Source organism: Schistocerca americana, chromosome 1, assembly GCF_021461395.2.
Source record: "Schistocerca americana isolate TAMUIC-IGC-003095 chromosome 1, iqSchAmer2.1, whole genome shotgun sequence".
Lineage (NCBI taxonomy): Eukaryota > Metazoa > Arthropoda > Insecta > Orthoptera > Acrididae > Schistocerca > Schistocerca americana.
The window spans coordinates 21084051-21107442 of record NC_060119.1 but is presented as its reverse complement, the minus strand read 5'-3'; the positions used below and the strand labels follow the sequence as shown (position 1 = coordinate 21107442).

The window sequence follows — 23392 nt, the reverse complement described above, 5'->3', positions numbered from 1 at the left end:
TTTACAAAAAGATATTTGTTCACAGAGTAATGTGTAACAGATCTTTTGAGTGGTCGGAATCAGTACATTGGAAGAACGCGCTGATTGGCGCTGGGGCCAACTATTTGTCAACAAACAATTTTTTTGACAACTTACAACATATAAATCAGTAGTACGAGTAAAAGTTCATAAATGTCACTTTTTTAAGAATCTATAAACTGTAGAGGCATGTGGTATTCACTTCTGAGGAAGAGGTGGCGCGACTGCGTCACTGGATCCGCCAGGGGGAGCAAATGAATGTCTAGACAGGAAATTCACACAGTATGAGAGGCGCAGTCTTGGAACCCCCATACGTCAGTTCAGCGGTTTAGTCCACTCGGTTTCCAAAATTATATCTCGGTAGCAGTTTGCACTTGCCTCGCGATTGGAAATGTTGACGTGATACAATGTATATAACCATCAGTTTAATATAACACCGGTGAGCTAGAAAGCCATTTTCTAGTCGTCGTACTATGTCTCTTACCACTGTTGAAATGTAACACATTTTCATGTCATCTGATATCAGTTCTGCGTTGTATTTTGCCGGCCGCGGTGGCCGAGCGGTTCTAGGCGCTTCAGTCCGGAACCGTGCGACTGCTAGGGTCACAGGTTCGAATCCTGCCTCGGGCACGGATGTGTGTGTGATGTCCTTAGGTTAGTTAGGTTTAAGTAGTTCTAAGTTCTAGGCGACTGATGACCTCAGAAGTTAAGTCCCATAGTGCTCAGAGCCATTTGAACCATTTGTTAAGTCCCATAGTGCCCAGAGCCATTTTTTGTGTTGTATTTTGTAGCCTTTGGAAATGACCGGTTGTCGAAACGGGTAAGGTGTTTTCGGAAATAATAAAAGTGTGGTCGAGACACAAGAAATGGCCGCTTCGTGTCAGAGAATTTTGATGCAAACTGCAGCTGCCCTTATGACGTCATCTGTCACCTTTAGCAGGTAAATGTACCACAACTTTTATACTGAAAACTGAATATGCTTTCCATTTCCGAAGAGGAAAATCCCATTTATTTTAAAAATGCTGGTAATTTGGTATGAAAAGATTTTTGACTTTCCCTTTTGTTGCGGAGCAACATGGTCACGACACTATAAGTGCCTCGTCCTGTGTATAAGCTGAGACAGGCATCAGAGTATGAAAGCGAAGAGCCCCCGGGCTGACGCGGCCGCCCGCCTGCCCGCCTGCCCGCAGGTGCAGCCTGAGACTCGCGCCGTGATGCGGCTGATCATGGAGGTGCCGTTCGTGCTGTCGGCCAACATGCACGGCGGCGACCTCGTCGCCAACTACCCGTTCGACTACAGCCGCTCCGGCGCCTCGCAGGAGTACTCCGAGACGCCGGACGACGAGACCTTCAGGTGGGTGCTGGCCGGCCTGGCACATTCTGTTCTCTCTGCGTTCCCGTTACGAGGGGGCGCACTGGCGCCAGCCAACGTCACCCTCCACACACCAGTTGCACACGTCTCACAAAACTTTTAGCCATACAGCCCACATCTGGCAGATTTTATTATTGAAAATACATATTCGTGAAAGAGTGTACGTTTTAAAATTTTTAGGCGACTGCAGAATAGTGAAAAATATGATCAGAGCTTATCATGCTGCTGCAGTGGTGAAACGTGATGTAGGGGGTGCATAATAAATGGTCGTGTTCAAAATGGAAATGAAATGAGGACTTCTACCCTGTAGAGCTGCAGGAAGCGACTAACAGCTATTGTGGAGTGGGGGGATATTGGAGGGAGAAAATTGTGTGGTGGCGTCAGATGGAGCACTGTCGACAGGGTCCGAGTGGAAGAGTACGTCCGTCCCAGGGCGGATTTCATCGCCGGATACAGGGGTCGGTTCAGATTCCGGCGGGAGAGGATGAACGAGGCACGGATGTGTGCGCAAGGGGGATAGGTGGGCGGCTCAGGCCGACACTGGGGCTGCTGGGGTGCCGTGTGTGCCGGCACCGAGAAGAGAAGGTTTGTCGGGGAATCTCTACGATTTCGGGGAATCTGTAGACACCTGGTCGCTGTCGACACAAGCTAGGACGGGCCAGATGAGGGCAGTGGTAGAAGGATGTAGACACCAGGTGCAGCCTGTTAGCAGTTTCCGTTATTTACCAGCTGTGTGTTCGTTCCATATTAATTAGTTGCTAAGAATTAGTCCTAAAAAGTTTAATGTGTTAGTGATACGAATGTATCGACTGTTAGACAGGAAGGTGAGTATCGTAAACTGATTCAGCGGTGACGTAGGAGCGAGGCACGCAAACTGTTGCACCTGTGTGTGTGTGTGTGTGTGTGTGTGTGTGTGTGTGTGTGTGTGTGTGTCTCTTACACAGCGCAGGACTGTCTTCGTATTGGTGGAATGATGTCGCCTGGGACGACATGTGCGTGAGAACTGCAGGAAATGACAATTTGCCCCCCTTCTCTCACCGTACGCACTCGACCGGGGTTACGGCGCCGGAGAAGAAGGGAGACGGCTCACAGGACGGGCAGTTCTCGCCAGGCAGAGTTGTGTGCGCCTGTCTGTCGTATGTGGTGGTCCACGTCCTACACCAGCTGCCACTCCCTGTGTTACGCGGTGCCAGTTAGGCGACCACGGGAGAAGGTGTCTGTGTCATCAAAGCGAATCTTACGTAGTCTTCCTCGAACGCGTTACCAGAAGAGCCGGTAAGACAGTGGGTGTGCGCCAGCAAGTTGAGTGCGGTCAGCGGCTGCAGCCTCGGAGGGACGGCTGCAGGGACCGCGCTGCTGCCTCGGTTATGCCCCGTGCCGGCCCCCTCCCCCTAATTCTGACCCAGACGTGTTAGTGGGGGGGGAGGAGAGGCGCTTAATTGCTCTTTGCAGTGCGACCCGTCTCCCGTCTCCCGCAGCTGTTGCGCACACCGACCCCACTGCAGGCAGCGTCGCTCCAGAGACGCATCGGTCCCCCGAATCACGAGCCAGCTTCAACACTGTGGCAATTTTACCTGCAGAAGCAGCCGCTGAAAACTCAGAATGCCTCGCAATCTCTTTGTCTGTCTCGGATTTTCCTCTGGTTCTTGCTTTATACCACTGCATAACACTTCTCTCACGCATCCTATCTTCCATATCATCTCACATAAAAAACTTCTGTTTGCTCTTTCTCCGTGTTTTACACTTATTTCATCTTTTCCTTTTTGTTTTATACTACAGCTCTATGTATCAGCAATACTTTTAAGATCTGTGAACTGAATCAGATTGGATGAAATGTAATGAATCTGCTGTGACAAACTGAAAATTTGTACGAGACGAGGAAGTGCACTAAGAAAGAGTAATGGATAAGGCTGGTGGTACTGTATCAAATTACTTTCGCAAAGAAATTTGTTCACCATTCGTGACATTTCTTAGGCGGAGATCTGCGACGTGGCGTAAGGACGGGTACCACCTTGTTATCAAACACAGCGTCATTGTTCCTTCAGAATGGGATAACAGAAGAACACCAGGATATCGAGTGAGAAGTTTGTATTCTGAATGTTGTCACTTTCATATTTCACAGTCACTAAACCGGTCACTCATTTTTCCAAAGTGAATAAGAAGTGTAATAAAACCAGTATCCCACCTCCTGCTGATGTCAAGACATAGTGACGAAACCCCAGTGCAGTGTAATGTGTGTACAGCTGACAGCTGACAGCAGTAGTCGTCAAATTTCAGTGGTGCTAGTGTCGACAGCGCTGGGACGGTGGTGGTCTGGGCGTGCGGGGCACTGCCGGCCTCAGGCCACGGAAGCCGACAGCAGCCGGCAGGACAGCGCCACACCGCCACGGCGACCACCACGCGGCAGGCCCTCCGCCTCGTGCGACGGCCGTGGGCTCAGGGTGAAGCGGCACATGAATCTCAGCCTGGCATATTCTTCTGCTTTACCTCTCTGACTTCTCAGTTCCCCGTGCTCGTCTTGCTTTGCTTAAGATTCCAGTAAATGAATTTGTAATTCTACTACAGCTGAAGAACAATATATCACGATGAAATTCATCAGCACCGATTTTTAAGGCGGGTGTGATCCACCCACTAAGAAGTAAGTGACTGTCTAGCACGCGAATGAACGCAAATCCTTGACACTGGCCGTGGCGCTACAATTTGGATCGAAGTGTAGGAGGCAGTAAGACGACTGCTCTTGCCGGAGGAAACATTGACATTCATTTCTTCCGGCTTCTACTCGTCTCTTAATTCGCTCTCAATGTACGATAGTTGGATAAGTGCGTAGGAACTGGGTTTACTTCTAAATAAACAATTACCACCATGCATATGCGTATTGCCCTTGCGCATATACCCTGCTGTAGATGGAATACAGTATCACGATTGGTTCATTATCGAACAGTGCGTGGAGGTAACACATGAGCAATGCTGTTCTTAAGTCCTGAATCTCCCCTTAATCTCTCGCCATAGCTCTGAATTATGCGCGGACGTGACAGGTTGTTACAGCAATGTAAATGATGGAATGCAAACTCTGTCAAACTGTTAGGTTCGTATTAGGGAGGTACCCTCCATTTCGAATAAAGATGAAGTACTTCCCACGAATCATTGTGCTGTTAGCGAAGATTCCGACACCGCACACTGTCGTGTTTCTAGTGTAGTAAGCATAGAAGTAATGTACAGGGTGAGGAAAAACTCGCCCACCCGGACTTTGTGCCATTCCTCACATACTGCCAATACAAAAATGTCTCTCACAAAATTTCGTCCTGCGCATATTTCGTACAGTAAATGGCCGTTAGAGCTCGGCAATCTGGAAACACTGTAATCACATGTACGGTAACTATCTCTGTCAGGATATAGCAGTAGTGCTGCGCAATTGGTGTAGTGGATAGTCTTTCTGGGTTGGCATGCAGGAGGTTGGGGGTCCTATTCTGGGTTCAGGCATATTTGTTTTTATTTGCTTAAAGTAGTAGCGGTACGGTATCTGGCGTCTTAATGGTCGTACAGCGATTACAGTGGGTCTTCTACAAAACATTTGGAATTTCGTGCTACCAACAGACAAATGCAAGTCCGACCAATAAAAATTGGTCAGCTTTTAAAGAAGCCTTTTGCACATCGTGGACGCGAATTGTTTAGTGTCACTGCATCCACTAGATTCCAGACCTGTTTTCTGTGTACCCTCCGCCACTGGTCCCATCGAAATTATTTGCAAATCCCGTCGCTAGCGTACCGGTGACGTAATGCCCTAACGGATTGTAATGGACTTGAATGTGGTAAGTTGGTATTAATCGATGGGACCATTTGCGGCCGGCCGCGGAGGTCTAGCGGTTCTAGGCGCTCAGTCCCGAACCGCACGACCGCTACGGTCGCAGGTTCGAATCCTGCCGTGGGTATGGATGTGTGTGATGTCCTTAGGTTAGTTAGGTTTAAGTAGTTCTAAGTTCTAGGGGACTGATGACCTCAGATGTTAAGTCCCATAGTGCTCAGAGCCATTAGAACCATTAGACCATTTGCGGAAGGTTCACAGAAAACAGGTTTAAAATCTTGTAGGTGATGTGAAACAATTCGCGTCCACGACATGGAAAATGTTTCTTTAAAAGCTGACCAATGAAAACGATTGTATTTCCAAATCGGTGTTCGTAATATGCAAGTGCAGCTGTTCTCGAAAAAGACCCTCTGTAATCGCTGTGACAGTTAAGACGCCAGCCAGATACCGAGCAAATAAAAACAAATAATGCACTACCTCCTGTTTGCTAATCCAAACACTCTTCAGTGCACCAACAGCACAGCCCTACTTCTGTCTCCTGGCAGAGCTAGTTACCGTTCACGTGATTACAGTGTTGCCAGCCTGCCGACCTTTAACGTCCATTTACTGCCCGAAATGTGCGCAGGACGAAATGTTGTTAGAGACATTTTTATATTGCCAGTATGTAGTCGGGATGAGAGAATTTTTTTTTCATCCGTTATAGCTGATGACATACAGTTGTACTTGACTTTTACGATACTTTAGCGGTGTGAAAACGTGTGCTTATTCGGTCGGTACGAATACGACGCGGGAATATGCATTTGAGAAGAAATGGTCAGTGGACAGTTATTTTGCTATTGTTCACAAGGCAGGAATGTTTTGGTTTACGGAAAGCATGGCCCTCAGAGATCAGGAGTGTCTTTGAAGCCAGGACGCTTAACGGTTAACTCTTCGTGAGATATTCTAGACAGGAATTTTGTTTGCGAAGAATTGTTTGGTTTCGACAGGTATTGCCTCGTTTTCTTTGCTGCAGGTTCCGAGAAGGGTTTTAGAATTAATGGCAGACTGCTCTGGAAGTATCGGTATTACGGAAGGCTGCTGTCGAAAGTTTTGACAACTTGAAGGTTAGAGAGCTCAGGAAGGAGTTTGTCTGTGGAAATGGTCGACAGAGTCCGTTATTTATGAACGGAGACGACTGTTGGCCTCTCACCACGCGCGCACACACACACACACACACACACACACGGCTGTTGTTCTGGGGCTGAGACAGCCTGTGTTTGCTGTCGCCCATCTGTACACGTGAGGTGAGCTTGAGTACATACTTGGCTGTTGTCACTCCGCAAACCATGTGGCGCAGCCAGCAGTTGCGTTGACGACCGCTGGTGGCCGTTGTTGCTCGGGCCCGGCAGTCACTGCGCACCAAACAAATGTGCCTGAAATCTTATGGGACTTAACTGCTGAGGTCATCAGCCCCTAAGGTTACACACTACTTAACCTAAATCATCCTAAGGACAAACACACACACCCATGCCCGAGGGAGGACTCGAACCTCCGCCGGGACCAGCCGCAAAGTCCATGGCTGCAGCGTCTCAGACCGTTCGGGTAATCCCGCGCCGCCTCTGTAAACCATCTGTAAGCGCATTTAGGAGGCATTTTCGAGTGAAGTCCGTCGTCAGATTGATGTGGACTAGCTTACAGAGCAACCCAGCGTTCCTACTAATTTTTTCGAAAGCAATATTGTGAACAGCACTCACGTGATGCTAATTCGAATGAACGACAGACCATAAAAGTTTGCGGCAGGTATTTTAGCTGAAGGCTGCAGTGGAATTGTTCTGGAAAACCTTAACAGGAAGTAACGCTTGATAATGTGAAAAACTGAATCCGACGAACGGGAATATGCACAGGAAGCGATATTTCAGTGCTAAACGTTAGGTATCGGCAGTGAGAAGCATCATAGAGCAGCTTTGACCAGCCTGATGTCTTTCCTACACGAGCGTGACTTTACTTAGTGGAGGATCACTTTCATACAGTGCCAGCACACCCAGAATGTTTGAAGCACACCGCTGCTGTCCATTCAGTTCTTCATCCGTGACGAACAGTCAGCAATTTCGCCATTGTTCCAGTTGGAGGGGGCGAGTGTTTCCGAGAAATACGTTTAACGGTTTGCAGGAAGCGTCCTGTTCTTGAGTCTTTTATCCTTCTGTGACTGATTTTTGCAGACCGGAAACAGAAGCCTCTTGTTCGACTGTGACGTGGTGTGATCAATGACGTTGCACTTCTTTGTTGCGGTTGTATTGAGACAAAGTGTTACAAGTATCTCTCTCTCTCTCTCTCTCTCTCTCTCTCTCTCTCTCTCTCTCTCTCTCTCTCTCTCTCTCTCTCCGTGCCGCAGCTGCGAGAGTTCCAGAAGCCTCCTTTTCGAGTGTGAGATATACTGCCACAACCTACAGTACGCGTAAGCCGTCTTTATTTGGTTGAGAGAACATCGACAGTGATGTGTTGTTTGCATCGCAGTGAAACAGACATTTGCTGAGCTCTAGACATGAGGAACACATATGAGTATTAAAACTTTAGTTGACTTTGTAAAGTACTTGTTATATCATTGACATCGATATTCGTTAAAAAAGTACGTGTGGAATACCAGTTTTCACCTTTTTCAACTTTTCACGTAAAACTCTACAAAGATGATACAAGTGGTTTGCAGCACGTCCCACGTTCAAGTTTCGCCTCTCTAAAGACTTAATTTTCGCTGTTTATCTTCAAATTATACTGTGCAGGCGATCGGTAGCGTACTGCTATGCTGTTGATATTGAGAACAATCGCATAAGTAGTGTGACATTTGCGCAAACCATGTGAAAATAAATGAAGTATTCGAAATTTTCTTACAATTCATGATTTTACTATAAAAGTGTCGCAAACATTTTTTGGCGTGTAAAATCAGATATTGCAGCTGATAATGTGTTTCGAGATGGATACATTAATTCGCTATTGATGAAGCATTTCTCGTCGACAGAGCTCAGAACGTAAATATAGTTGTAGTCCCAGAGTCCGGGGATGGTCGCAACTCGCTGCAGAAACCACTGCAGCGAGCAGGCCCGGCCCGGAGCAGTAGCGCTGGCGGAGAGGGGGGAACCAGCCCAGCCGCCCAGCCGCCCAGCCTACTTACACCAGGTCGCACAGTGGTCGCTGCTGTCCACTGTGGGTGCCGCGGGGGGGCAGAGGAGTAAGAAGAGCAGCCTCGAGACGTACTTCGCAAGGCACGGGATACCCAGCACTGCGGCTGCATACGGCGGATGTGCTTCTTTTTTTGCGACCTGTGTGTCTTCGCCATATGTCTAGGAGTGCCTGGCGGTCGGTAGCTATATGCAATATGCGGAAGTGATGACGTGACTTGTGTTTACTATGGCGTGCTGGTATAATTGTCTATGGTGATACAGCCTGGTTAGAGATCGGTATCACGGCGAAAAATTCTATCGTTCTTCGACAGTAACATTGCAGTGTTATTGACTGTCTTTGGCAAGTCTCCATATCCGTGATATGTAGACCACTTTTACACTGCTTAACTGTCAGTGCAATATGACTGCTGTATTTTTTTCCGATGTATAAAAATACTTTTCCTCTGAAGTTCTCGTAATCTGTCCGTCTGTAGAAAGTGGAGAACAGTGCTCGCACACCACCAACAACATTTTGGGGGGTAACTTCAGTAAGAACCAATCACGATGCTTCATTCACAGGAAGTCAGCCACAAGACATCCTTTGTGACAGTCTGGTTTGAACAAGACAGGGGCAGAACACGGCACCTACGGAAAGAGCCGCGCAATATGAGAGTCACGTGACGTCTTCTTTGTTCGAATCTCCAGAGGTGATTCCAGCCAGACTATCCTCCTCTTGTTCAGACAGGTGGGGCGCTGCCCCCACCCACCATTGTGGTTTTAGAGCATCTCCAGACCAGCAGTCGTAGGATACCGAAAATTCCAGCCATTTTTCTCGTCTGTAGGACAGTGCTTCGAATTCTAGGAGCATCTTTTGGACATCCGATCTGCTGCGTTTTTTTCACGATCTGTTTTCCTGATTTTCCCATATGTGCTTAGACAGCAGTGTGGGGTTCCCACTGTAGAACTTTGATTCGAAAAGTGAAGAAAATAAAAAATAAATGCCTTAACAGCCCTGACTCCAGCAGAAAATATAAACTAAACTCCTTCAGTGTTTCATTTATTTCGACTTCCAGGTGAAGGGAGCGTCCTGTGTAGAGGGTCTGTTTGCTTTGAGTCCGTCTCCTACTAGTTTCGAGTGGTTTTCTGAATTTTTTCCGGCACGATAACACCAGCTGTGTGATGCCGTCAATTCTGAGCTGTACCTCGACCACAGGCACTTGTCCCGTAGCTCTGTGCGTGTACAGGGCGACAATTATTCAACTGTATGAAAAAAATGTAAATTAGTTACAAACTCAGGCGTGCACACACTTTATTCAACATGTAAACGTCACTACAGGTACTCGGATTTAGGTTATGACATGTTCGATGTACTTGCCGTCATTGGCGATGATGTAGCGCAGACGAATAGCGAAATTTTGCACTATCCGCAGAAGTGTCGGAACATCGATTCTGTCGATGACCTCCTGAATGGCTCTTTTCAGCTCGCCAATGGTTTTGGTTTTCTTGCTGTACACGTTGTCTATAGACGAGGCCCCACTAAAACGAGTCGTATGTGTTCAGATCCGGAGAATATGGCGGCCAATAGAGAGCCATGCCCCTGGCCTCTGGGTAGCCCACAGTCAGAATGCGGTCCCCAAAGTGCTCCTCCACGACATCAAATACTCTCTTGCTTCGCTGTGATCGAGCTCCATCTTACATGAACCGTATCTTCTCGAAATCAGAGTCACTTTGGATAACGGGGATGGGATAATCTTGCAAAACTTCACGTACCGTTCAGCAGCGACCGTGCCATCGAGGAACATCGCACCGATTATTCCGTGACTGGACATTGCACACCAGGCAGCCATCCGCTGAGAGTGAAGAGACTTCTCGACCGCGAAATGCGGACTCTCAGTACCCCAAATGCGCCAGTTTTGCTGATTGACGAATCAGTCCAAATGAAGGTGAGGTTCGTCGCTAAACCAAACCATATTCACATCAAGTCCTGGTCGTTAACTCTTTAGACAATATAGTGTTGGCCAAACACAACCGCTGTTCCGCGGCCCTGGGGCTCAGTCGCTGACGGGTTTGAATTTTGTGTGGGAAGAGATGCAGGCCTTCAGCAACAATTTGTCACAGTCTCTGCCGGTTGGACCCCCCCCCCCCCCCCCCCCTCTGTTGTGAAGCTCATCTGATGTAATTTCTGGGGCTGGTTCGAAACGCAGTGCGTGTCTTCTCCATGTTTTCAGGCGTTTTCATCCGTTTCAGACGACCGACATTGCCAACACAGTCCTCACGAACACTAGCCGTTCTCTGAAACTTGCGAATCAAATTCTTGATTGTTAACACACTTGGACCGGTTGTCTTCAGCTTGAACACGGTCACAAACTTCCTTTGAGTCGTAGCTGGGCTGTTACTGCTCGCATAGTAGCTCTTCACTAACGCTACACGCTCAGGCACGCTGTAACGTGACATTTTTACAGGCAAATGACCGATAATAACAAGGCCCATATGCATGCTGATACTAATTCCCATCTTGCCCCGTGGCCAGTCTTGTAGTTTGGACGTCGTGATGCAAACCGTTCAGAAGTTATGACAATTTTATTTCATCTAGTTCCATAATTGACATCTGGTAGGTGTATAATTACTTCAGGTTACCTCCGAAAATCAGTGAAGTACCCTGACCTGACCATCCTCTCTGACAGCTGGTCAGAGTCTGACCGTGTCATGACACTGGCTCGAGAGAGGTGGTGGTGGGGGGTGCATGACGGCATGGGAGTGGGGCAGAGAGGCGGGGGAGGAGGGGGGAGGCCAACAGCACTCTCTGGTGGGTGTAGGGCGAACTAGCTCATTCGATCCCTGCACATCGAAGTGAATGCACACATCCCTGAGTTAGATTACTGGAGGTAGTTCAATTTAGCTGTAAAAAAAATATTAAATAAATAAGTGAAATACCCTGCCTACCTCTTCAGCACAGAATACCATTTCCCTACATTTCCACTAATTAGGTTGGCCCAGGTGAGCTTTTCCTGCCACTTTCAGGGGTGACGCCACAGGAGGGGCGGGAGAAGGGGAAGTTAGGTAAGTGGAGGCGGGGCCAATTGTCCTGTGTTCTGCCAAGATATCCCACCATTTCCAGGGGATTAAGGGGAGTGTGATGTCACTGGGGTGGGGAAAACCCAGCTGCCATTTTGAATAAGTTATGTGTCCTCATACCCCCTTCGTGCTACCGCTTGGATGAAGGAAAATGTTTCGTTATGCGATAACGCTCTGAGCTAATTTTTTAATCATTTTAGATACAAGATTTATACAAAAAGATGTACCCATTTTCAAAACATACTTTACACACTTAATTGCAAAATATTCTCTGTTGTAATACGTAGTAAAATGATAATTCAATAATTACCATGTAGAATAACAGTAATGGTATTCAGTCATGCAGTGAAATACAGCAAATCAATCACATCTGTCTGCAGCTTACTGTTCCCAGTGAAGGATACGTTTTTATAAGCTTGTATACAGTTTTCGTTCTCTATTTTGTAAATAGAAGTGAAAAGAAGTCAAAGAATTTCAAATGTAAAGATGTTACCTTTCTGCAAATACACAGTTGTTATTGCTTCAAAGGAGATACAAAGCCATTATATTACTGTGTCGTTTACAAAACAAATATTCGTGAATATGCCAATGTGGACTGTGTTATCAAATGGTTGCACTGTTAAGTATTTGTTTCTTCAGGAAAAAATCAGCTTTTAAAATTACTGAAAAAATTGTGTCTTCTAAGCGCTGTTCAATCAACATGTTTTCAGAAGACTCAGTTAAGGTACATGTGGTTGGCTATTGTGGATGTGTCAAAGTGGTTAAATCTAAAAGCATCAGCGTCTTGCACACACAGTACGAAGAATAAAACAAATATTTAATAGTGCAACTACTCGATAACATAATCCATATTGACCTATTCACAGATATTGTTTTGTAAATGATATCCTGTATAACTAATAATCCCGCTGAAAGAATAACATTTATGTATTTGTAGAAATGCAGTATTTTTACATTTTAAACGTCTTGACTTGTTTCTACTTGTGTGCTATAGAACGAAAAGTGTTTAGAAACGTACAAACACGTTTATTCACACTGTGCTTCAGAAATCGTATGTGCTTCAATGGAAATGGCAAGCTATTTTTCAATTTGTATTAATTTTGTAAACTTATATTTACAATGTACCCGCTTTGTTAACCTTACTAGGAGCAGAATTAATCTAAATCTGGAAAAATAATCGACATGATGGTGGAAGCACCTGAAGCACCCCAGATCTCGATATGCATCGTGCATTGAAATGATTGTGACTGAAGGCGGTTGTTCTTTATTTTACGAAAGTAGTACAGTCACAGAATAAATACTCGTAGAAATGGATAAAACTGAGAAATATATCTGGGAAACCAAATTGTGAAAGAAATTTGATATAGTGTAGTACCGGCGTCCCGCAGGGCAACTGCTCGCTATTGGATTCGCGGCCTACCACGGGCTTGTGAAGTTGCCGCGGCGCCGACAAACTCTGCTCAGAGTTGCGACCGGCGGCAGCGCCACAGACTCGACTCCTGCCGGGCCCGCCTCAGTCCGGGTTGTGACGGTCTGGTCCGCTCGTGGCTGCTCACAGCCTGGTACAAAGTCCAGTGAATAACCGACATTTGTGTTTACGTGTGCAACACGAGAAATTGTTTGGAACGTCTCGACGGTCATCTCAGAAAAAGAAATATTGAGCGTCAAAATGCGTGTACACGCGGAGTTTGTTCCCTTTTAGAGCAGTATGTTGGCTTTCTTGTGCAGTGTCACAGTTGTCTGGGCTGTGTCCGTGGCAGCAGATAGTGCTCTAGCCGACGAAGCTGGGTGTACTCTGCAGGTTCAGACCCCGCACTCTGCCTACTGTATTCTGGTGGCCACGAATCGAACGATCGACGCTGCCCCAAGTATGAGATACTAAACGGATCACGCCATTCCAGGACATCACTTTCAGTCTAGCGGTCGACAGGTTGCTGTCGTTGTGGTCTTCTGATGCAGTGCTACGTGCTACCCTATCCTGTGGGTCCTCCTTTCCGAATAACTAATGGAACCTACATACTCTTGAACCTGCTTACTGTGTTCTTCCCATGCTCTCCTTCTGCAATTTTACACCCCACAGTTCCGTCCACTACTAAATAGGTGATCCGTCAGCGTCTATTAAAGAGTCGTGTAAACTGGTCCTTTCCTTTACTCAGATTGTGCCACAAATTTCTGTTCTCCTCACTTCCGTTCACTACCTCCTCATTAAAAATGTTGTAAATCTGTGGTAAGCTCCAATGGGACCAAACTGCAGAGGTCATCGGCCCCTAGGCTTACACACTACTTAATCTAACTTAAGCTAACTTACGCTAAGGACAACACACACACCCATGCCCGAGGGAGGACTCGAACCCCCGACGGGGGGAGCCGCGCGGACCGTGACGTGGCGCCCCTGACCGCGCGGCTACCCAGCGCGGCACCTCCTCACTAATTACGCGCTCTACCCATCTTCAGCATTCTTCTGTGACAAATGGTTCAGATGGCTCTGAGCACTATGGGACTTAACATCTATGGTCATCAGTCCCCTAGAACTTAGAACTACTTAAACCTAACTAACCTAAGGACAACACACAACACCCAGTCACTACGAGGCAGAGAAAATCCCTGACCCCGCCGGGAATCGAACCCGGGAACCCGGGCGTGGGATCTTCTGTATCATCACATTTCAGAATCCCCTTTCTCTTCTCTTCTGTTCCGTGTATTGTCCATGTTTCACTTCCGTACGTGGCTACGCTGGAGACAAATACATTCAGAAAAGACTTCCTAACACTTAAATCTATATTGGATGTTAACAAATTTCTCTCCTTCATAAGCGCTGTTCTTGTCAATAGAGTCTACATTTTATATCCTCTCTACTTCAGCCACCATCAGTTATTTGCCGCCGGCCGGTGTGGCCGTGCGGTTCTAGGCGCTTCAGTCTGGAACCGAGCGACCCCTACGGTCGCAGGTTCGAATCCTGCCTCGGGCATGGATGTGTGTGTGATGTCCTTAGGTTAATTAGGTTTAAGTAGTTCTAAGTTCTAAGGGATTCATGACCTCAGATGTTAAGTCCCATAGTACTCAGAGCCATTTGAAGCATTTTTGAAGTTATTTGGCTGCTCAAATAACGAGAATCATCTACTTCTGTGTTTCGTTTTCTAGTCTAATTCCCTTAGCGGCGTCTCATATAAATCCACTCATCTGATTATTTTGCTTTTGTTTATCTCATCTTATACGCTCCTCTGAAGACACTACGCCTTCCGCTCAACTGCTCTTCCAAGTTCTTTGCTGTCTCACGGAACTGCACGATCATTGGCAGTCCTCGAAGGTTTGTCTCACTCGCTTCTCAACCACTGCTTCCCTTTTATGTGCCTCGAGTGTTAGAATTGCCATCTGATTTGTGTACAAGTTGTAAATAGCGTTTTGCTGCCTGTATTTTATTCTGGATACCTTCGCAATTCCTAGGAGTGTATTACAGCCAACATCGTCAAAAGTTTTCTGTAACACAACAAATGCTATAAATGTAGGTCGAGCTATCTTGTAAGAGAACTCGTAGAGTCAGTATTGCTTCGCGTCTTCATGCATTTCTGCGGAACCCAAACTAATCTTCCCTGATGTTGGCTTCTGACAGATTTTTGAATGTTCTGTAAATACCTGTACTTCGTGTCGCTATTCTACAACCATAGTTCGGTAATATACACACCTGTCACCACCTGCTTTCGTAGGGATTGGAATTATAACCTTTTTCTTCACCTCTGAGAGTATTTCGCCCGTCTAGTACAATTTGCACACCAGGTGGAATGGTTTAGTCGCGGCTGACTCCCCCAGCGCCCGCATCTCGTGGTCGTGCGGTAGCGTTCTCGCTTCCCACGCCCGGGTTCCCGGGTTCGATTCCCGGCGGGGTCAGGGATTTTCTCTGCCTCGTGATGGCTGGGTGTTGTGTGCTGTCCTTAGGTTAGTTAGGTTTAAGTAGTTCTAAGTTCTAGGGGACTGATGACCATAGATGTTAAGTCCCATAGTGCTCAGAGCCATTTGAACCATTTTGAACCATTTGACTCCCCCAGAGATGTCAGTGCTTCTGGATGAATGTCGTCTCATTCGTTGGTGTTATTTCCACTTTTCGAGTTCTTTTACTGCTGTGTCGAATTATTCTCTCAGTATCGTATCTTCCCTTTCTGTAATACTACACTGAAGATAATTTCGGTTGTACACGTGCTCTGTAGATTCCTGCCACTTTTCAGCTTTCTCTTCTTTGCTTGGTGCTGGTTTTCCATCCGAGCCCTCGATAATGCAGGAGAGCTGCGTGCCCTGGGGAAAAATCCCGGCCGTCGTTTCCCCTCGCTTCCAGCTCGAGACCTGTGGCAGCGGTACTCAGGCGGACGTAGCCGGGCAGGCTGGCGGCGCCCCGCCGCCGCTACTCAGACGCAGCCTGCTCGAGTCACTCTCCCTCAACAGGGCGCAGCTGCAGCTTCAGACAGCCACTGGTCGGGGCCTCTCGCGGCGCCACATCAGCTGCCTCGCCCGACAAATGTCGCCAACGCCCGGCTGTCTCAGTGTACATGTAAAAAGTAGAGCACTTACATTTGTGGTACGTTACCGAGAGTGTAAGGCGGTAGCTGCAACTGGTACGACCGGCAGTTGCACGTGCTGTGACGTACGCCACGGGGCCGTGTATGCTGCACGTGGGCAGCCGTCTGTCCCACAGCACACACTACAACACGTGTCAGAAACAGCACAGCGTGACTTGACAGGCACCCACCGCACACACGTCAGGCATCTGACAGAGAGCAAATTAGCGACGCATTTGTTAACACCTTCCTAGATCTTACACTATTAGCGTTGCAGCAAGTGAACCCAGCTATAGATTGAGAACAACCGAGGTAGTACAGTCTGCAAAATGCCTGATTGTCAGTTCCCTTAGGGCGACTGTCAGTATTAATGATGAGATACGTTAATGGTACTGTGAAATGGAATACGCATTTGTTAAGTTCAGAGAAAGACTGTCTACTTACAATTGTGTAAACATAAAATGTATTCGTACGTGCCAATTCAGAAACGTGGATAGAACGAGGTACGGAGTGATAAGAAAAAGTCAGATGGATGGCTACTGGTGTGCACCACCCTTATAAAAATGGTACATTTTTCACTTACGGCATTAAATTTTCAAAACAGTTTCGTAGAGGCCCGTGGGATCACTATCCATACGAGATATTTTATCGGTCGTTTTCTTCTCGTTGCTCCGTCTTGTGACGTTTGCCTCCAGTTTGCAGCCCCTACAGCCCCCTGGTCGGTGCGCTTGCGTGTCCGCAGGCACCTGGCGCTGTCTTACGCGCAGCAGCACGCCACCATGGCCAACCGCAGCCGCCCCGGCTGCGACAGGGGCGACGACTTCAGCTTCGGCAAGCAGGGCGGCATCACCAACGGCGCAGCCTGGTACAGCGTCCAGGGAGGTCAGTAGCCGACGAGCACTTCTCGCTTACTTCCAGTTGCGGTGTGTCTCCTTCCTGTTCATTAATTTTCAGCTCGGTGGTGGTCACCATTTAGAGAGGTTTGTCAGTAACAAGGATGACGCCGTCGACCCTTCTGAGGCGTTTATTTATTTCTGACCTCAGGCACATTCGTACATCAAAGTAGCTTAGGTTGGTGTGTCATAATGATTAAACCACAAATATACGACAAGTTATGTACATCCCTAGTTGCAATTAGAAACAGAACTATCTGCTACTACGTCTATTAAATTTTCCCGGACCAGTTGTCGGTCACAGAGAGGTGAGTACTGCAGTGTGGCACTTTTCAGTCGGCACAACTCTCTTCATTTCGGCAGAATCGTGATGTCAGCACTGTTTACCCTTCGCTTTTGTTTCTGGTACAAAGGACATTCACAGGTCCAGTGTCCGTTCGCACGAGAAAAGACAGTCTAGCGATCTACAGTCACAGGCCTTTCAAAAAGAATGGCAGTGGCGGCAGAAAGCGATGAGAATTCTCAGCCACATTAGCGATGGGAGTATTGGAACGAGACCGCTCTCATTCCGAAGTACCGTTATCCGAGATGGCGGCGATGACGTCATCCAAGATGGCGGCTGTGACGTCAATCGAGATTTCGCATTTTGGCGGGAAGTTTGAATTTTGGCGGGAAAGTGCCACGCCCCCCTCCTCCAGAAGATGGCCCGAAGTTCAAATTCCAGCAGGATAATGCACCACACCACTCTTATCTACACTAAGAAAAAAGAAAATGGCGGGAAAATAGTACTTGTCTTTATTCCCCACTGGGTCTGGACTCCAACTGCCACCACAGGGCGCTCTCCTGGTGTCAGGTGATGACGCAAGCACCGTTATTCGAGATGGCGGCACGCAGTGTGTTCACCACGAGCTCCAGAGCCCAGAGGGCGCTACCGTGACGACACGACATCGTCTGCTATCTCTGTAGCGACTGATAACGCCACAGCCTCAGACCCGCACCTTAATAGTCGCACCGGACACAGCATTCTGTAAATATGCTAACTAATTTAACTGAACACAAGTGACACCAACATTGCGCATCTAACCTATCAATTACCTAACTACTCAATTCCATTTCAGTTTTAATCATATTCATAACTCAATTTACAATTCCAATATTCAATGATCAAATGAGAAGTTCCACATTTTTCCACTATCAGCGCGGTGTTCATTCGTGACCTAGCACCCCCCCCCCCTCCTCCCATCCATCCTTAGAATGCTGCACTCCTGTTCGATACTCCATTAGTCACGTGATTCGACTTCATAGAACCTAGGACCTGGAATCAACCATCCGCCACATCCCCCCACCAGCCCATGTTGTCGGGCTAACGTGCACTAACGTGTGCTAACGTGCATAGTGCATGACGTAATCCAAGATGGTGGGGCAAAATAGCGGGGAAACGACTCTCTCTATTAAGGGCATAACTTTTTATTTTCCAATCAATGTCTTCACCACAAGATCTAGACTCCAACTGACCTACTACACATTACTGCCACCACAGGATACTGTCATCCCTCCTGTGACCTAATCCCAGATTGTGGTCTGTAGGAGGAAAATGGCGCGAAAATGGCTCAGATTCCGCTGGGCTGCTGGGGAGAGTAAAGAAGTAGTGCACTCTATTTAGTTTGGAATATTTTGTTTAGGGATCGAATATATTTATCATACTGACGCAAAATACTCGTCACGTTGCAACTTATGAGGGGTTTATTGTATAATTATCGACATATTGAAAAATATCTATTGGTAGTCTTAGTCGACCATGAGTTGCTATCTGACTTAAGTTGGCTCTGTTTAAACGCGCGGTTATGCCCCCAGTATCATTTGCATCGAAATTATCATTACACTCTAATTATTAAACAAAAAATGGTGATTGCTAGCTACGAAATCAATAGTGCGGTGATTAGCATATGATACCAAATTAAGATTTATTCAGAACAGGATGAGCAATATTTCTAGCACAACATGAGAATACAATACACTCGCTAACCTAAGTAACCTATCATTGGCACAATGCATCCTCTTTTCCTAACTCTTAAGTCAACACTGAACCCGCAAGTGACTCTATTGCAGTTCTGCCTGAACGGGCACAGACTCAGAGAGCGCCAGTCAAAGAGCTGGCGGAATACGAACTCATTTAGAATTACAGTTCCCTACTTTGGCTGATGATTGCTAATATCAGCGTAATTCTCCGTGATGATTACGACGGTCGGCCCAGCCAACGTCGTGGTGCCGTCTTTCCCGTGAGCGAGCTTGGCTTTAGTCTCCAACGTGGACGTGGTTTGCGCCCGTAAACTCCTGTACGTAAGTGTTCAATTGCGGAGTTCGTCACTAGTCAATACTCAAGCTACTTGCACATATGCCAAGAGTAGTTGGTCGACTCAAGTGCGCGGCAGCAAAGGTACTCTTCAGATTGCATATGAACACCACAAGTTAGTACAAATCTGTTTCCCTCCTCAGAGGAACAGATGTGGAGTCGTATGCTCTGAACTACTCAGACTTGGAGAGTAACCACTGGACTCAATGCCGGCAACTTCTCAAACCTACTTCTCTCCACGCTCCCCGAGCAGGGCAGCAAGACACCGCGACTGCTCTCCTCCACAGCCGACCCCAGAGTCCTCCTTCAGAGTTTTTGCAAACCTGGCCGTTCTTCGCCGCATGGACCCGGTCGCGTTGGTAGCCAATCACGACACAGACTTCATGTATCCGTGCGCGTTTGTACCCAACCACGACACAGAATTCTCCCGCGGTTACTGTTGCCGCCAAACTTTTAACACGTATCTCTACGCGCTCTGCGCCAATTCCGTCACAGTCTTCCGCAAATTTTCCACTGTGGCGCGAAATCGTCTTTCTCTCTTTCGCATATAGCTCCTTCTCGCTTCTTGTTGTGATGGCCCAGCCTCTCCGAACGTGTTTGGTGGTCTGAAGTGCCAGCCGACAAAGGGGACCGGCCGCGGCCATCCCGTTAGTCTGACGTGACATAAGCAACTTCCTTAGGGGTTCCGGCCGTGTTGCAGCCGCTGAGCCCATCTCGTTAGTCTGACATGACACATACAACTTCCTTTTCTGTGTCCATTCTCTCCTACCGGTGGGCCAATTATCAATTATTATTCGGTGTTTTAGTACTGATTTAGCATCATGCAAGGTGCAAAATCTGCTATCTTACAATGTTATGCTTGGGGCCACAATACACAGTCTGCATACACACAAACAACTCCTAATTTACACAAACAATTTAAGTACAGACATTCAGACTACTCCTAAATAATTCAGCACAGTTATGTCTAAACACACTTAGTACACGTAAGCTGTCCAAATAACGCATAGCACAGCCTACAGACCTGCTCGCAAAATAAGTCAACCAACACGTGCAAGCACCCTCCGCCAACCCCTGTCCAGTAGAGCGCACAGGCAACCCCAACGACGTGGCGCGGTCTTCAGCTGTCAAACCACGCACAGGCCCCGCAAGCATGAGGTGGCGACATCTCATTCGTACTTCATTTCTGAGAAATTCCTAGCCAAATACGTGTTCACCTAGACACACGTGACAGGCGAAAGTCGTATGACGGCGCCGTTGATGATGCGATCTTGTTTACAGTGTGCGCACACCACGCAGGGCCACGTGCATGGGACCTCCCTCGTTACCCTCACTCTAACCGTGCGATCCGGTGAAGACACTGCAGGAATCCACTCCAGAATAGCAGAACCTGCTTTCTTTTTAGCGATCGTAATGGACCATACGCGACGTTTTACTGATGCTCGCCGCGCATACCTACTTACCATCGCAAACACAACATTCTTAATCTTACATTCAAGCCACATTGCTATCTGAAATAATAACCAAGTCGAGCTCTAGTAAATTCCATGGTCCCCCAGAAATACTTAGCGTGCTCTTTTTTAGTAGTCTTCTCTCAGCCTGTATGCACGGAAATTCTTGCCCTAACAGAACCTCTTTACGAAAATAACGCACAGTAGCGTCCAATGCAATCTTCCTCGCGGACCTAACGTGATACCCACTCCATCACGTGATACCCATCCTGCTCTCAACATATGCAAATGTTCACACAGCTGTGTAAAGGCTCCCATATCCCAGCACAAAACATGTGAATGAATCCAGCATTATCATTTGCTCTTATCGAATTTACTCGCCGAATTACTGATGCCGCTGGTATCCAAGCACCATCCACCTCTTCTTTCTGGGACTTTCAGAGGTAAAATTATTTTCCACAGATGGCTAAATTCCATTACAATTAAACCCTTAAACTTGTTTATAGATCATCAAATACACACCATACCCACAACGATATTGGAAGCCAGGAACATATGTGCTGGTGTAACTACAATTAAATATTACTATTGCTGCTACAGTCTGACACCCATCGTTGTACAGTTAATGTCTCCCCTTGACGGCTGTGCTTCTCGAACCAATTTTACTGTCTATAGCACACATAATTCTCAACATAAGAAATCTCTCTCGATTATCCATGTGATCAATCTATACGTCCCTAACTGTAGCACACACAGTCATCCTCTCTAGTCATGCCACAAGATAAACAACACTAACTTAACAATCCAGTATATACACATTTTACACTAACACTGCAATTATCTTTTGTATCTGTACAGCACCTGAAAAATTATCGTATGCCTACACTCGTACAAGCTGTATGTCACGATGCTCCCCAGTCCTAGGAAAGCACCATCCACCTTTTCTTTCTTTCTGCAGACGTGACATTCAGCCGCAATAAACTATTTTACACTGTTCGCCATATTGCACCAACAACTAAACCTCGCAAAGTGCCATACACATCATCAAATATGTAAAGAAAACTACTCATGTACGCTGTCCTCCCACTCATGGCAGGAGCTTGAATATTAGTGTGTGAAACCGATCTCCAACTCAGCAATATGTCAATGCGTACCGTCTCGATGTAGTAAACATACAATTCCTATCCTGTGGCATGCAAAATCACCCCTTTTACATGAGAAAGGCGTCACTCAATCGAAGTCACTCTCACAACTTATGTGCAAAGACAATCTCGTTTCCCCTCGGTACAAACGAGCTACTGTTTCTGGTCCGGCCCTGTATGCTTACTTGCTTTTCTACACCCATCTCCAGGCAGACTCTTGTATTACAAGAACACACCTATTTCGGCCATAATATTAGATCATTTTCGCGTACTTCTCGATATCAAGCACACGGCAGTAGAAGCCCGATCTTTGATCTCGCTGATCTAACAAATTCCAAAACATCCCTATAATTTACAAGCCAACTAAGGTCGTTCCCATGTCTAGAGAACAGGAAAACATGTTTTCCACATGCCACATGGATACACCACAATCGATCTTCTTTCAACTAAATAAAGGCCCGAAATGTACAGAAGCAGTCAACCGAACAATTTACATGGAAGTGAATAACAGTCCACCTCAAATGCATCTCCATCCACAATATTCTCAAATTTCTACTTGATCACGAAAGCTGCCCATCTTATGATCACGGTCTCAATTGAACATCATTCGACAATGAGCTAAGTATCGGAAGTACACCCTACTGAAGGCGGTGCCTCTGGAAATGGAAATATCTGCACCTGCCTTATGACTGGACATACTCTTCCATTTGCTATCACAGTATTCCAAATCAAATCCATACCTTCCCTACAACAGGGCATAGTCATCTCCTTTCCACAAACACATACTTTATAAACCTGATGCTCAAATACGGACATATCACGCAACCACCACTACTACTAATTATAATATTTGGTCAATAAATCATTGCCTACAATGTGAAATAATACGGACCAGAAATCAGAGATGTGTGTGCGTGTCCCTTATGTTCTTCTTGCGAGTCCTACCAGCATGTCATAGAAAGAGAGACGTTATCGACCAGATGCTAAAGAGAAAAACCCGATCGCAACAACTATTGCATGTTCCTCCCACACGTGCTCCTGGTTCTACAGGTGCACACAAGTATCCATGTTAAAAGCTATACCCGCTTTACAAATTGTGGTATGACATTACCTCTGAACTAGCTAGTTTTCTTTTTTCTGGACAAATACCGTAGCGGTGATCGTAGGAATGTGTAAGCCCACGATCCAACCTAGTGATAAAATTACCGCATTCGAAAGTCAATCGGCTAAGGAACGTGGTATGTAAGCGGTATTTGCGACTCCATGACACAGCCCAAGGTAAATAATTCTATAGCATTTCTAGCGCATTCTGTCTCGAGATCATATCAGATGTTCAGCGATATATCCTCTGAGTTATAGCCGATGATTGACTGAGAAGGAACACAAACAGTAGTAGTAGTAGATGATGTGCTGATTGAGATCGTAAAAATGTACACTAGTCTCCCTGATCTGTAGTGTCACGCTGTCCGCTAGAAATGTTGCCAGTCATTTGGAATCTGGTCGTTCCATTCAAGCACATACCCGCGTTCGATCCCACTGACAGTTCCTTTAATTATTAAAACCGCTACTGAATGATATTTCTGGCACTGTCATATCTCGAAACGA

The 23392-nt window shown here is 46.7% G+C and overlaps 1 protein-coding gene across 1 annotated transcript in view; it reads left to right on the top strand.

The window, feature by feature from the left end:
• Positions 1 to 23392, top strand: part of LOC124623105 (carboxypeptidase E-like) — a 415742-nt gene that overhangs the window by 296254 nt on the left and 96096 nt on the right. Inside the window, exons 7-8 of the mRNA XM_047148899.1 lie at positions 1209 to 1372; positions 16691 to 16830. Coding sequence (XP_047004855.1) covers positions 1209 to 1372; positions 16691 to 16830 — 304 coding nt within the window. The remainder of the gene's footprint in view (positions 1 to 1208; positions 1373 to 16690; positions 16831 to 23392) is intronic.